This window comes from Taudactylus pleione, unplaced genomic scaffold (assembly GCF_031769625.1).
Source record: "Taudactylus pleione unplaced genomic scaffold, aTauple2 ptg000113l, whole genome shotgun sequence".
Classification (NCBI taxonomy): Eukaryota; Metazoa; Chordata; class Amphibia; order Anura; family Myobatrachidae; genus Taudactylus; species Taudactylus pleione.
Genome location: NW_028284515.1, coordinates 5,902,792 through 5,915,079, shown reverse-complemented (window position 1 = coordinate 5,915,079; position 12,288 = coordinate 5,902,792). Strand labels below are relative to the sequence as shown.

Below are 12,288 nucleotides of genomic sequence, written 5' to 3'. Positions count from 1 at the left end.
ATTCCGGCTTTATGAATGGAGAACAGTATGCACCTGCATTTGCGGGTCTGAGCGGAAACACTCATAGTGCAGAGAGTGAATCAGTCACTGCAAATTCCACCCTACTATTACTCTGTTTAGAATCAACCCCATCATTTTTGCTGCTTGGTTTAGTATAATTTTTATCTTAATGTGACCAGGACTGTCAGGGTATATCTGTGACTGCTTCACATTTGGTTAAGTGTATTTATTACATTGATGATTAATATGCACCTAGAAAGTTGCTTTCCCATATAAAGTGTGCATTGAATTTACAAAATGTGCTCCTTCGAAAGTATAGACTGATGTCTGGGTTCCGCCACAACTGAGGAAATGTAACACTAAGGGCTCTATTTACTCCAATCCGCATTTGTAATGCAGATTGTAGTGTGATATTACCGACTGAATTTGCATTGCGAATTCAGGCAATATCACAGGGATTTACTACAAATTCCTTGCAGGGACAGAGCTTGCGATAAAGCTGTGTCCCTGCGAATCCCCTCCGCACAATAGTCATGGTATTTTCGGAAAAAATACTGTGACAAAGTGCCCGCGCATGCGCCGACCGACCACCGCTGCCATCCCCCAGTGCTAAGCCCCGCCCCAGCGCTAAGCCCCGCCCCAGCGATTGCAGACCCCCCGGCGACCCCCCCCTCCCTCAATAGCACTTACCTGCAGTCATCGGTGCTCCGATAATGTCTTCCATGCCTCCGGTCAGCTGACATCCCATACTGCACTGGGACACGGTCACCTGATGAATGGGCCGCAGTGCAGCATGGGAGACCAGCTGACCGGGGGGAGAACATCACCGGAGCCCCGACCACTAGTCCAAGGACTTAGGTAAGTAAATTTTTATTTACTTTTTTTTTTTGCAGAGATCAGCTTGCGGTCTGTTTAGACCACACAGCTGATCACTGGGACCGGCTCCGGGCTCTGCTCTGCACGTTACAGCAGAGCAGGAGTCCGGTAACCGGGGGAGATCCTGAATAATGCCACCTCCAGATGGCATGTTATTATCACAGGGCTTCCCTAGGTATTTTTTTCACTATTTATTTTTAGTAACTACCAGGCAGATCAAATTTCCCATTACAATTATGGGAAATGCGATCTGATTACTAAAAATAAGTGATACTTAGGGGTTGGAGTAGAATTTTACGAATTCTACTCCAATTGCCCTTTAGTAACTGTAGGTGATACTAAAATAATGTGAAAACGGTGTGAAAACCCCCTTTTTCACTTTATTTTAGTAAAAATAATGATAATATATAGAGCCCTTAGTCCTTTTGCATGGAGAAAATAAGCTTCCAAACACCATCCATAGCATCCCACAGGCAGGGGCGTAACAAGGCCCCATAGCAATAGTTTGTAGGGGTCCTTACAGGGGCTGCTGGCAACTTTTAGTCTGGGGGGCACATACAATCAAGTGGCCCGGGCGTTTCTACCCGCACATGGCAACTTACCACCTCTTTTTACCATTCTATCCCATGGTAACATTCTGGATTACAAGTCTAAAGGCCCCCATACATGGCACGATACAGGATAAAATTAACAAAAGTTTTTTAAAAAGCAAATTACTATGACTGCATCTTTATAAGCACCCAGAGACATAAAAATGAAGTATGCACAGCACGGGATGTAGTCAGGAAGCCATCGGTCACATACATACAATTACACACATACTGTACATACAGACAGACTTATTCACAGTCACACACATTCATACAGTCACACACTAATACACACTTAGTCACAAATACACACACACACAGTCATACATAGTCACATACACACATATACATACATAGTTACACACATACATACAGACACTTATTCACAGTCACACACAATACATACATACATAGTTACACAATAATACACACAGTCACACACTAATACACACCTACAGTCACAAATTAATACACATACACAGTCCATATATAATCACATACACACACACACATTCATAAATAGAGTCAGACACACAGTCACAGACATACATACACACACACACTTATACAGACATACACACAGTTACACACACACACACACACATAAACACATACATACAGATACACATATATACACACAGATACATGCATACAGAGGCGCATACATACACATTTATACTAGGGATGTGCAGGCTCGGATAGGTTCGAGTTTGCACGTGGAGTTCGGATTTTTCCCTCCAAAAAAACGGAACTCAGAACGAGGCAAAACGTCATCTTACATGGACGAACATCATCATTCCTGGACAAAAGACCAGGAATGATGATGTTCGTCCATGTAAGATGACGTTTTGCCTCGTTCTGAGTTCCGTTTTTTTGGAGGGAAAAATCCGAACTCCACGTGCAAACTCGAACCTATCCGAGCCTGCACATCCCTAATTTATACACACAAATACATACACAGTCACAGAACCTCCCCCCCTTCCTCTCTATCGCCAAGCAGGGTACAGTATACTCACTTTACTGTCTCCTCCATCACCTCCTCTCTCCCTTCATGATGCTGGCCTGGCCTCTGACTGCCGTGTAGCCCCGCCCCCTGCCCCGACTCCGCCTCCCTGTTAGCCTCCCTCGAACTGCACTGCACTGTGACTGCAATTATCAATGGCCGGGGAATCCGCTGCGAGGGGAGCGCCCATGGTGATGACGTGCACTCATCAGCACGGGGAACAGGAGACGGAGCAAGAGGTAGGACGTCCGATGGAGCAGAGGACCAGCCCCAGCCAGTCTTCCACAGCCTGCTATGTATATGCAGAGCACGGCTGCGGGCGGCCCTGGACCACTAAAAATTTTACCGGCCCGGAGGGCACATGGCACCATGCCCCCCGGCCCAGCCCGCCTCTGGGTCCTTATGTACCAACCAATGGTGAAATATGTATATAACACATGTAACTTTAACAAGGAAGACAGCCCCCCTCAGCTCTGGGGCAATAGCAGCTGCAATTCTTGCACCTATGGTAGTTAAGCCCATGCCCACAGGGTCTTCTCTTCCTCTAATTGTCCCATGCTGCACTTTACACAGAAGGTAGTGGTGTGGCCACTGTGGCGTAATTAGAAGAAAGGTCTAAACAGGGATGATTTAGCATAGCAAAGCAGGCACAATGACTCCTGACTGGAGCCAAGTAATTCTGCTTATCTGGAAATGTGAATTGGGAAATAAACCAAGAAGTTAGCAGTAATATTGGTTGGCACCACCAAATAGTATTAACAGAATTAGGGCCTGATTCAGAGCCAGACGCAATTTGCGGACGGTCGTTCAGGAAAAGGGGGTGGCTATTCAAATGAACCGTTCGCTCTTTGCGGTCTGTTCACGCCTCTATGTCTGAACGAGCGAACAAAACTTGCGGTCGTTTTTTGAAAAAATACGCCCCCTGGCCGCTCACATCCTACGTCATGTCTGCTATTTATTAGATTAATCGAGTACATCGACCAGCGTATGAACTGCTCGCTATTCTTGTGGTTGGTTTTTACTACCACAATCTTGCGAGCAGTTCTGGCTATAAAATAACCCAGTGACGTGGTCAATGACGCTGCTGTATTAATTATGCACACCCATAAAACGCCCGTTTTGACCTTTAAGCACGCCTGCGTTCGGATCTCCACTCCCTGTTTTCAAGCACCTTCCCCTGTTACCACCCACAAACGCCTCCTCCTGTCACTCAAAATAGCAGGCATTCGCTATTTAGCGAACAAACGATTTTTGGCCGCACTGACTGGTTCGCGCATGCGTATAACGATCTGTACGCATGCGCAGTTGGGCAAACATCGCTAGGAGCGAACGAGCGGCCGCTTACGAGCGGCTCTGAATCAGGCCCTTAGACTTTCAGTCCTTGTTTTATCTTTCCAGGTGTCACAAGTGCCTGAATGTAATGGGGAGTTCTGCATAATAAACAAACATACAGTTTTCATGGAGTGCCTCAATCAAGAGATCCATATGCAGCTGAAGCCATTTAAATTGTGACTCTTCAGACTGGAGGTTACGGAGTGGATCCTGAATCTAGGTACAAAACCTCTTAGGGGTCTATTTATCATCACTTAATTTCTACAAAAAAAAAAAAACAGGTGAAAATGCACATTTTACCTGCAATTGTAGAAATTAAGTTTTCGGGCCATTCATCAAGAAGGTAAATCCAGAGATATCACAGATATCTACTGCTTACCTTCCTCTTGCGGAATGGCCAGCTGTCCCCATACACTTGTATCACAGATATCTCCTGCTTACCTTCCTCTTGCGGAATGGCCTGCTGTCCCCATACACTAGTATCATAGATATCTCCTACTTACCTTCCTCTTGTGGAATGGCCCGCTGTCCCCATACACTAGTATCACAGATATCTCCTGCTTACCTTCCTCTTGCGGATTGGCCCGCTGTCCCCATACACTAGTATCACAGATATCTCCTACTTACCTTCCTCTTGCGGAATGGCCTGCTGTCCCCATACACTAGTATCACAGATATCTCTTACTTACCTTTCTCTCCCGGAATGGCCGCTGTCCGTATCCTATAGATTGTAAGCTTGCGAGCAGGGCCTTCCTACCTATATATCTGTCTGTTATTACCCAGTTTTGTTCAATTAATGTTTACAATTGTAAAGCGCAACAGAATATGCTGCGCTATATAAGAAACTGTTAATAAATAATAAATAAATACACTAGTATCACAGATATCTCCTGCTTACCTTCCTCTTGCGGAATGGCCCGCTGTCCCCATACACTAGTATGAGGACAGAATTCATCAAGCTCCGAAAATACAATATTTTCGGAGCTTGAGTGAGGGAGCATTTGCCATCTTCATGATGAGTGCTCCCGCTCCGGGCTCGCATCCCGCTCCTTCTCTATGGGAAGGAGTCCCGGGTTGCGAAAAGGGATCCTTTCGGGGCTCTTGTGCATATGTGTGACCTGTAGGTCACGCATGCACACTATTGTGGAGCAGTGAAAATATTCACTGCTCCGAAAAGAGCCGCTAGTGGGACAGCTGATTTTTGGATCAGCTGTCCCTGCAATGATGAATTGCTCCGGCATCCGCGGCGACTTAGAATTTTAATTATTGGGGTCCGAACCGAGAATTTAACGTGACTACAAGCACCCCATCTGAAGAAATGGTTAGGGTGCCCAAACAGCCATTTGGATCTGCCCCTGGCTGAGGCTAACAGCGTCCCTCTTTTTCTTCTAAGGGGGCGTGGCCACGCCTCTCACCCAGGAACGCCTATGGTTTTTCCCTCACCAGTGTTCATACCAGCGGTCCCATAAGCAACAGTGCATTTGTGCATACATACAGAGTAATGCATGTATAGTATGGGTTTCCAGATTATGCCACGTACATGTAAGTACCAAATAATCGCTCAACTACTTCAACATCGGAATTGTGTGCAGTTAGCATGCACCTCTAAATCAGGCCATTTATATACATAAACCTACAGTACAAGACTATACATGAAAAACATACACTAGCCTACAAGCAAAACTTGACAGTATATATAGTATTCTCTAAACTAAACACACAATACATAAGCAGCATATATAATTTATATAATGCTTTCATTCCCCACTGTTAATTTCATCCCATAATTAAGTAGGGTCCTTATTCTTTAAGAATATTTTGCAGAACATTGCACTTATGTATGTACAAGCAACTTATGAGAGCATTTTCTGAATATGCAAAGCCCACTATAGTCTATTATTGTAACAGTGGGTTGGTTATAATCAAAATAAATAATTCCACCCAAAATGAAACCTTTGGTTTGCCCTCCATATGTACTGGCACTGCAGCGCACCTGTGATTTGCAAGGTCTCCCCACGCCTCTGACGGTCTATTCGTTACTCTATCCATCACTAAATGGTATGTTTTGGGTGTTGTATGCATGTTTTACATTTTATGCATTTAAGGACTATCTTCTCAGCCCAGATTTCAAATCATATCTCATGGCTATAGTAATGAATGTACAATCAGGTGCATAAATATTGGGACATTGACAGAATTTTCATATTTTGGCCTCTATTCACCACCACAATGGCTTTGAAATGAAACAAACAAGATGTGCTTTAACTGTAGACTTTCAGATTTAATTTGAGCGTAATTACATCCAAATCAGGTGAACGGTGTAGGAATTACAACAGTTTATATGTGCCTCCCACTGTCAGTCCCAATATTTATGCACCTGACTGTAGTAGTCACAAAGGTATTCAGTAAAAACATGTCTGAAATGAGCAGTCACATACAAGTTTATTGCATCTGCCATCATCCATATCTTCTACTGTTGTCTAGTATTATGGACAATCTATTTTACATAGGGTTCAGGGGTCGGTCTTTTAAGTGTGGTTTGTTCTCCATGTACTATTTTTGAGTGATGGGGTATAAATGAGGGTTACAGAGTCTAGAGTTCTCAGGTCCACTATAAATAAAAAGTAGAAGTCAAGTGATGTATTATTATTATTATTATTATAGGAAGAGTGGAAAAGTTATGCATCCGGGAAGTCATGGGTCCCTAACCAGATTCTATCATGCACTCAGAGTCAGTACCATAATCACAAATTGATTTAGCATTTTGGTGTTTTGGTTTTGGCAAAACACAGTCAAGTGCTTTGGTTCAGATTTAGTTTTGGATTTCTTTAAAATTGATAAAAACAGCTAAAATCATGTAATTTGGCCATGTTTACATGCAATCCAAAACAGAGATTAATTTTTAAAATCCAAATTCTGAGTTTACAGCAGACCCGAACTGGGACCCTGTTCTGCTTGCAGCCCCAAAAGTGATCCTTGCCGGGACTTGATTCGACTCGGAACCCCTAAGTATGGGTGTGTTAATTTTTCAGTAAAACCATGCCACACCTACCAACCTTAACCACTGAACTGGCAAATTTGTTTTCCAAAAACCGCTCCAAAATTTCAGTTTTTTATTTTATGATTGAATTCGGTCAAGAACATCTATGTAATACTTATCCAACATCAACATAGGTTTTTACTATATCTGTCATCAACTAATCAAACTATCGATGTTAGGAACATCGCGACCATAGCTACTTTGATTTCTCCAGAATTCGTTCCTCTGAGCAGTTGCCAAGTTACACACTGGAGAGCTGGGGGGCTGGTGGAGGTTAAATTAGATTTCCCCGGCAGCTTCACCTCTCTGCAGCCACCGGGTGGGGGGTCCTGCTGTGTTAACACATTAGCAGCACCCAGTCACTGGGGTGCAGGGATGTATAGGGTCCGGGAGGTCCCTCTGCTAATGGTGGATGCTGCAAGATTATCTTCTGGCAGCCACCCTGCCTCTGTGCAGTACTGACAGGTCGCATGGTTTATGACCATGTCAGTGAATACACACAGCCTGGTGTGGTTGCAAACAATGCAATCATCCCAGGCAAGTGGTTAAAGCAACAGTGTTTCTTAATTGTTTATAATCTGTCATTACATTATAAGGCACTGTGTTTTACTTTAAGTATTTGAATGCTTGAATAAGCTTGAGAAGATATAAGCACACTGTTTTTTATTTATTTATAACAGTACTAGTTAGAGCTGGTTTTGTTGATAGTCTATAACTGGTTGAGGTCAGTTGCCAATCATTATCTGGTTAGCCTATTAACTGCCCCGTCGAGGCGGGGTTTAGCACTTTGGAGGTGGAGTCAACTGCCTCTTTCCATTTTGAGATCCCTCCCACCCATCCGGCACATTGAGGAATTGGTTTGTACCAAAATGTATTCATGGTGAGAAATAGGTTTGTACCAATAGTTATTAGTTGAAAAAATTGATGTGTACCAATGCGTTTCTTGTTGGAATATGCTATGTTTCTTGTTCCAACAGGTGAGGCGCAGCAGGCGGTAAGCAGTGCTACTCGGCGGCTCAATGTAGCGCAGCAGAGCTTGGCTAGCATTCCCCCTTTGAGAAAGGCGAGTCGGTTGCTACCTTAAGGGAGAACCAGGTCTTCATCCTAGGGAGGGGCCAGCACTATGCTAGTTAATGGGAGGTGGTTCTACACAGGATAGCTTACGCAGGGGGTGGAGAAGTCTCCACCCCATTTTGGTAAAACGATCAATTAATTATGAGCTGTGGACCGAGGTAGCACTGCTTTTTCGCCACCAGGGCTAATTAACAATTCTGATTTCATATAATAAATTTGGCTGTGACCTCTTTTTACCAATTCTATACAGTTGTCTGTGTCTTATTTATTACTTAAGTTAAAGCTTAAGAGTGTTGTGTAAAATAATAAAACTATGGGTGACTTAATTTAAAAATTGTTTTCTTTAGAGCATCTGATGTAGAAGCACAATGTTACAAGCACAATGTAGAAGCACAATGTTACAAGCACAATGTAGAAGCACAATGTTACAAGCAAGTATGTAGGTCTCAACCTCCATACTTTAGGTGTACTGATAGTATACTCAACCTGGCAGCTCTCTGTCTTTAAATGGATCCTCCGTGTCTGTATTTTTCCATCTTGCATCACTTTCACAAACTGGAGTTTCATATCTATGTTTGAGTCAAGCACAAATAAAAGATTTTAGATTGCATCCTGCCCAAATGCTAGGATAAAAAGTGAGTAGAACAACTTACCGTGTAGATGTTCCAGGCAAAGGGCGACCAGTGTCTACTAAAACACACCAACAATAGCCCGTGGACTGGTGACACTGCACTGGTTTGTAGAGGCCCCCTGGCGCACACTCCGGAATTACAATGCCCTCCCGTGGATTGTCTCTCGCCTCTTCCAGAGCGCTTTGCCTTTCTTGATCACAAGAATTCACTTTCTCTGCATGACAATAAGATGTGTATCCATTACTGATGTGTTGCTCAGGTAACAAAGTTGGGGGTCTATTTACTTAGCTTTGTTAGGAGATAAAGTGAACGGTGATAAGGTACCAGCCAATCAGCTCCTAACTGCCATTTCTCAAACACAGCCTGTGACATGGCAGTTAGGAGCTGATTACCTGGTACCTTATCACCGTTCACTTTATCTCCTAACAAAGCTTAGTAAATAGACCCATAAGTCCCTAAATAAATACACGTAATATAATTTTAAGTATGCAAACAACAGCTCCTTTTGCTTCTGTAGTTATTTTATCTATTAAAATGCTACATTTTGGCTCGTGTACTGCATATTTGCCAGATTATGGACAGTTACAGGATATATTTGTCCTGTGGCTCAAATAGATTAAGGGTAGTGGTTTAATTATCATAGACCACACTTCGAGGTGACACATGCATACAATATATCTGGATTTTAGTCCCTTGCCTAAATCTGTACAATATTCTGCAAAGAATATTCTCAAGACACCATTAAAAATTAGGAACGGGGATATGTCCTCATATAAGCATTGGATACATTATGCATTGCAATAGGCACACCGGCTTGTGGAAAAAGATGCTGTACACTTGCATTTCTTTCAGGTTTAGAAATGCCCATCTCTCTTGCCCTCTGGAAGTTCATTCCATGAAAGTTGCCATAATGGCTAAGTCTCAACAGAACACACTGCAATGCTAAAATAGGACCCTTGTGCTCAAAACCCAATGGGGTTTGTGTCATAATATCTTCACTGTACCTGACAGCATCACACAACGACAATGCTCTACATTACTTGCTATACAAGCTGTACAGTTTAGCAAGCTTTTGGCTGTTTGACAGTGAAGCATAGCCCCAAAAAGCCTTATGTTGGCCCTCTCCGATATCCTGACTGCCAATCCAACTCTTGGCGTCATTTTTGTAACTGGAGAAAGCTTCTGCTGCTCAGACAGAATTAATTAGTTAGGAGACCAAGGGAACATATTTAGAGTGACATGTCCCCTTTTATCCATAAAAGGAGAATGCAGGTGAGTTATGAGAGCACAAAGTTGCTTGGATGTGATCCAGGTAGATTTCAAGCCAACTTATACACATTACTCAAATGGTATGGCAGAACGGCATACCTGCGTTCTATACAATCAGTATATTTACTTATAACAGCAAAGTTCTATTCATACTAAGACACAACCCTGCACTATGCTAGAACCACTACTGTACTGCTAAAAAAAGCAGGTTAATAAAACCTTATTATTCACTACCAATAAATATTTTCTTTTGCTCACTCAGAGGGAATGTCCATTATATGAAATCATAGTTAAAAGTTAGACTAGAAAAAGTTAGACTAGAAATCACCCGTCATTACTTCTATTTAGAGATGTGCGGTTCGGTTCTGTAGAGATCCGAATCCACCCGATTTTCGTGAATCCGGACAGATCCGAGTCGCGGTTCTGATCTTCTTGTGGTTCGGAGTTTGGATTTTAAATTCGAATTTCGGGTTTGGATTGCACAAATTAAATTTTTTTAAGCTGTTTTGAAAGATTTTTTTTTAAAAAACATCCAAAACATTTGAGGGTGGTTTTGCAAAACCAAAACATGAAGATGAATCCAGATCCAAAACCAAAACACGGGGGGGCAGCAGACATTTCTACTTCTAAGTATAGGTGGAGTTGATAATTATTCAACTGTTAGAGTTTACCAACTGCCTACACATAGCGGACCTCCTTTATGAACGCAGTGCAAATTGCTGTGGTGTTTGTACCAGTGAATCTAGATGCACACCAACTCTCCATTCTCAGAAGTAGCCTCCACAAATTATAACTGCATCTAGGTTTGTGGGACACGGAAAACTGTGCATGTTTGAGGGCTTAGAAATGAGTTTTTCAGCTGGACTGCAACTGAAAGGTGTAAAAAAAAAAGCATTCTATGATAAATATAGGAGAGCATATCTTCACTAGAGCTGGTGTGAAATTGAGCTGTTTTTGTTGACTGAACATGTTCACCTTTGTACAAAGTAAGGAAAACCCATATATTAGTACTCACGTTCTAGAAAATGAAATAAGGGCCGCACTGTGGGGGTGTGGCCTATGCCGCCATCCAGTGCGCAGAGCTGAGTGGGCGGCACAGTTGCTGCCCCAGCACTAGCATCTGTCTCCAGCTTGTGGGGACACCCTACAGCCTGTAGAGGTACCTGGTACATCCTTTGGACCCATCTTCCTCCTCCCTCTTTCCTCTTCAGTGATGTCATGACATCACAGAAGTGGATGTTGCAAGCTCCTGCTCTCCTGCAAATGTCACCATCCTACTCCACAAGAAATACTCTTTTGTGGAAATCTAAATGAACAAATACAAATCAATTGACATATTGCCCTGCAACTCAAGCTGCTTTGTGCATTGCAAATGAGGTTCATTATTGACAGGCATAAGTGGCCAAATTTAATACTCTTAAACTGGCCATACACTTTAAGATTATCTGTCCAACCATCTAACTACTTGGCTGGTTTGAACCAAAATCTGAAAATGTAAGGGATCAATTGTCAATTGAACACTCGCTTCTAAACACTGGAAACAGGACAAAACCAGTCATTCAGACAAATTGGTTAAATCTGTTTGATTTAATCAATTTGTTTGAACAACTGTTTTTGTCCGTTTTCCGGCTTTTGACATTACCAGATTTTGGTTCCAAGTACCAGAAAACTAGTTGGATGGTTGGACAGACAATCTTAAGGTGTATGGCCAGATTTACTCTATGCAATATAATAAACAGCCTTTCAACTGTATTTTTTTCCAACTTCATTAAACAGCATCAAATACTCTAGTTGATGTCATATTAAAAAAATGGAGAATCTAGTGTAACACTGTATTCATTGATGTGATTTTTAATATTAAAGTTGCACTTACATATGAACAATAAAAATAGAGCATAACACAAATGTTGACAATGTTTCCTATAAGGTCTACCAGAGGTCCAAATACACAGAGCATATCACTCAACCATAAGGCTCACTTCTGGGCTTTATCAACTGCTGAAAGGTGATTTTTCTGCAGAATTTGTCCTCTGGGGTTAGTCATAGAGTTTTGATATAATATACCTTTACTTTTCATAAAGTTATATTATAGAGAAACATGTTAAGCAGTGTAGAACAAGTGGAAAAAAAATACCATTGAAAAACAGTTTATAATCATGCAACGAGTAAGAAGGATAATCAATTTGGCCACTTATGCATGAAGTGTGTTACTTCTCTATTGTCAGGATCCTGACTATTTTTTTAATTTGTTTTGTCTTGTGACCTACACCTGCCACCTGACCTAGCGTTCCTGCTAGGCTGTTTCAGCGGGGCGCCGCACCCTGCCCTATTTGTAAAGGGCAGAAAGCACCCTGTCTTCCAGCGCGGCACCCTGCTGAAACAGCCTGCGGGTTCTATCCCCTCCATCGGGCCGCAGTGTCCCGCGGGTGGGGAAAATGTCGGTGCAGCAGTCCCCGCCAGTGATTGGATGCC

The 12,288-nt window shown here is 42.6% G+C and overlaps 1 protein-coding gene across 6 annotated transcripts in view; it reads right to left on the bottom strand.

The window, feature by feature from the left end:
- The window catches only part of SMOC1 (SPARC related modular calcium binding 1), a 300,868-nt gene that overhangs the window by 44,159 nt on the left and 244,421 nt on the right, over positions 1 to 12,288 (bottom strand). For all 6 annotated transcript variants that reach the window (XM_088471210.1, XM_088471207.1, XM_088471206.1 and 3 more), the window contains 2 exons: positions 8,569 to 8,761; positions 8,402 to 8,484 (listed from right to left, as the gene is read on the bottom strand). In XM_088471210.1, the coding sequence (XP_088327336.1) occupies positions 8,402 to 8,484; positions 8,569 to 8,761 (276 nt within the window). The remainder of the gene's footprint in view (positions 1 to 8,401; positions 8,485 to 8,568; positions 8,762 to 12,288) is intronic.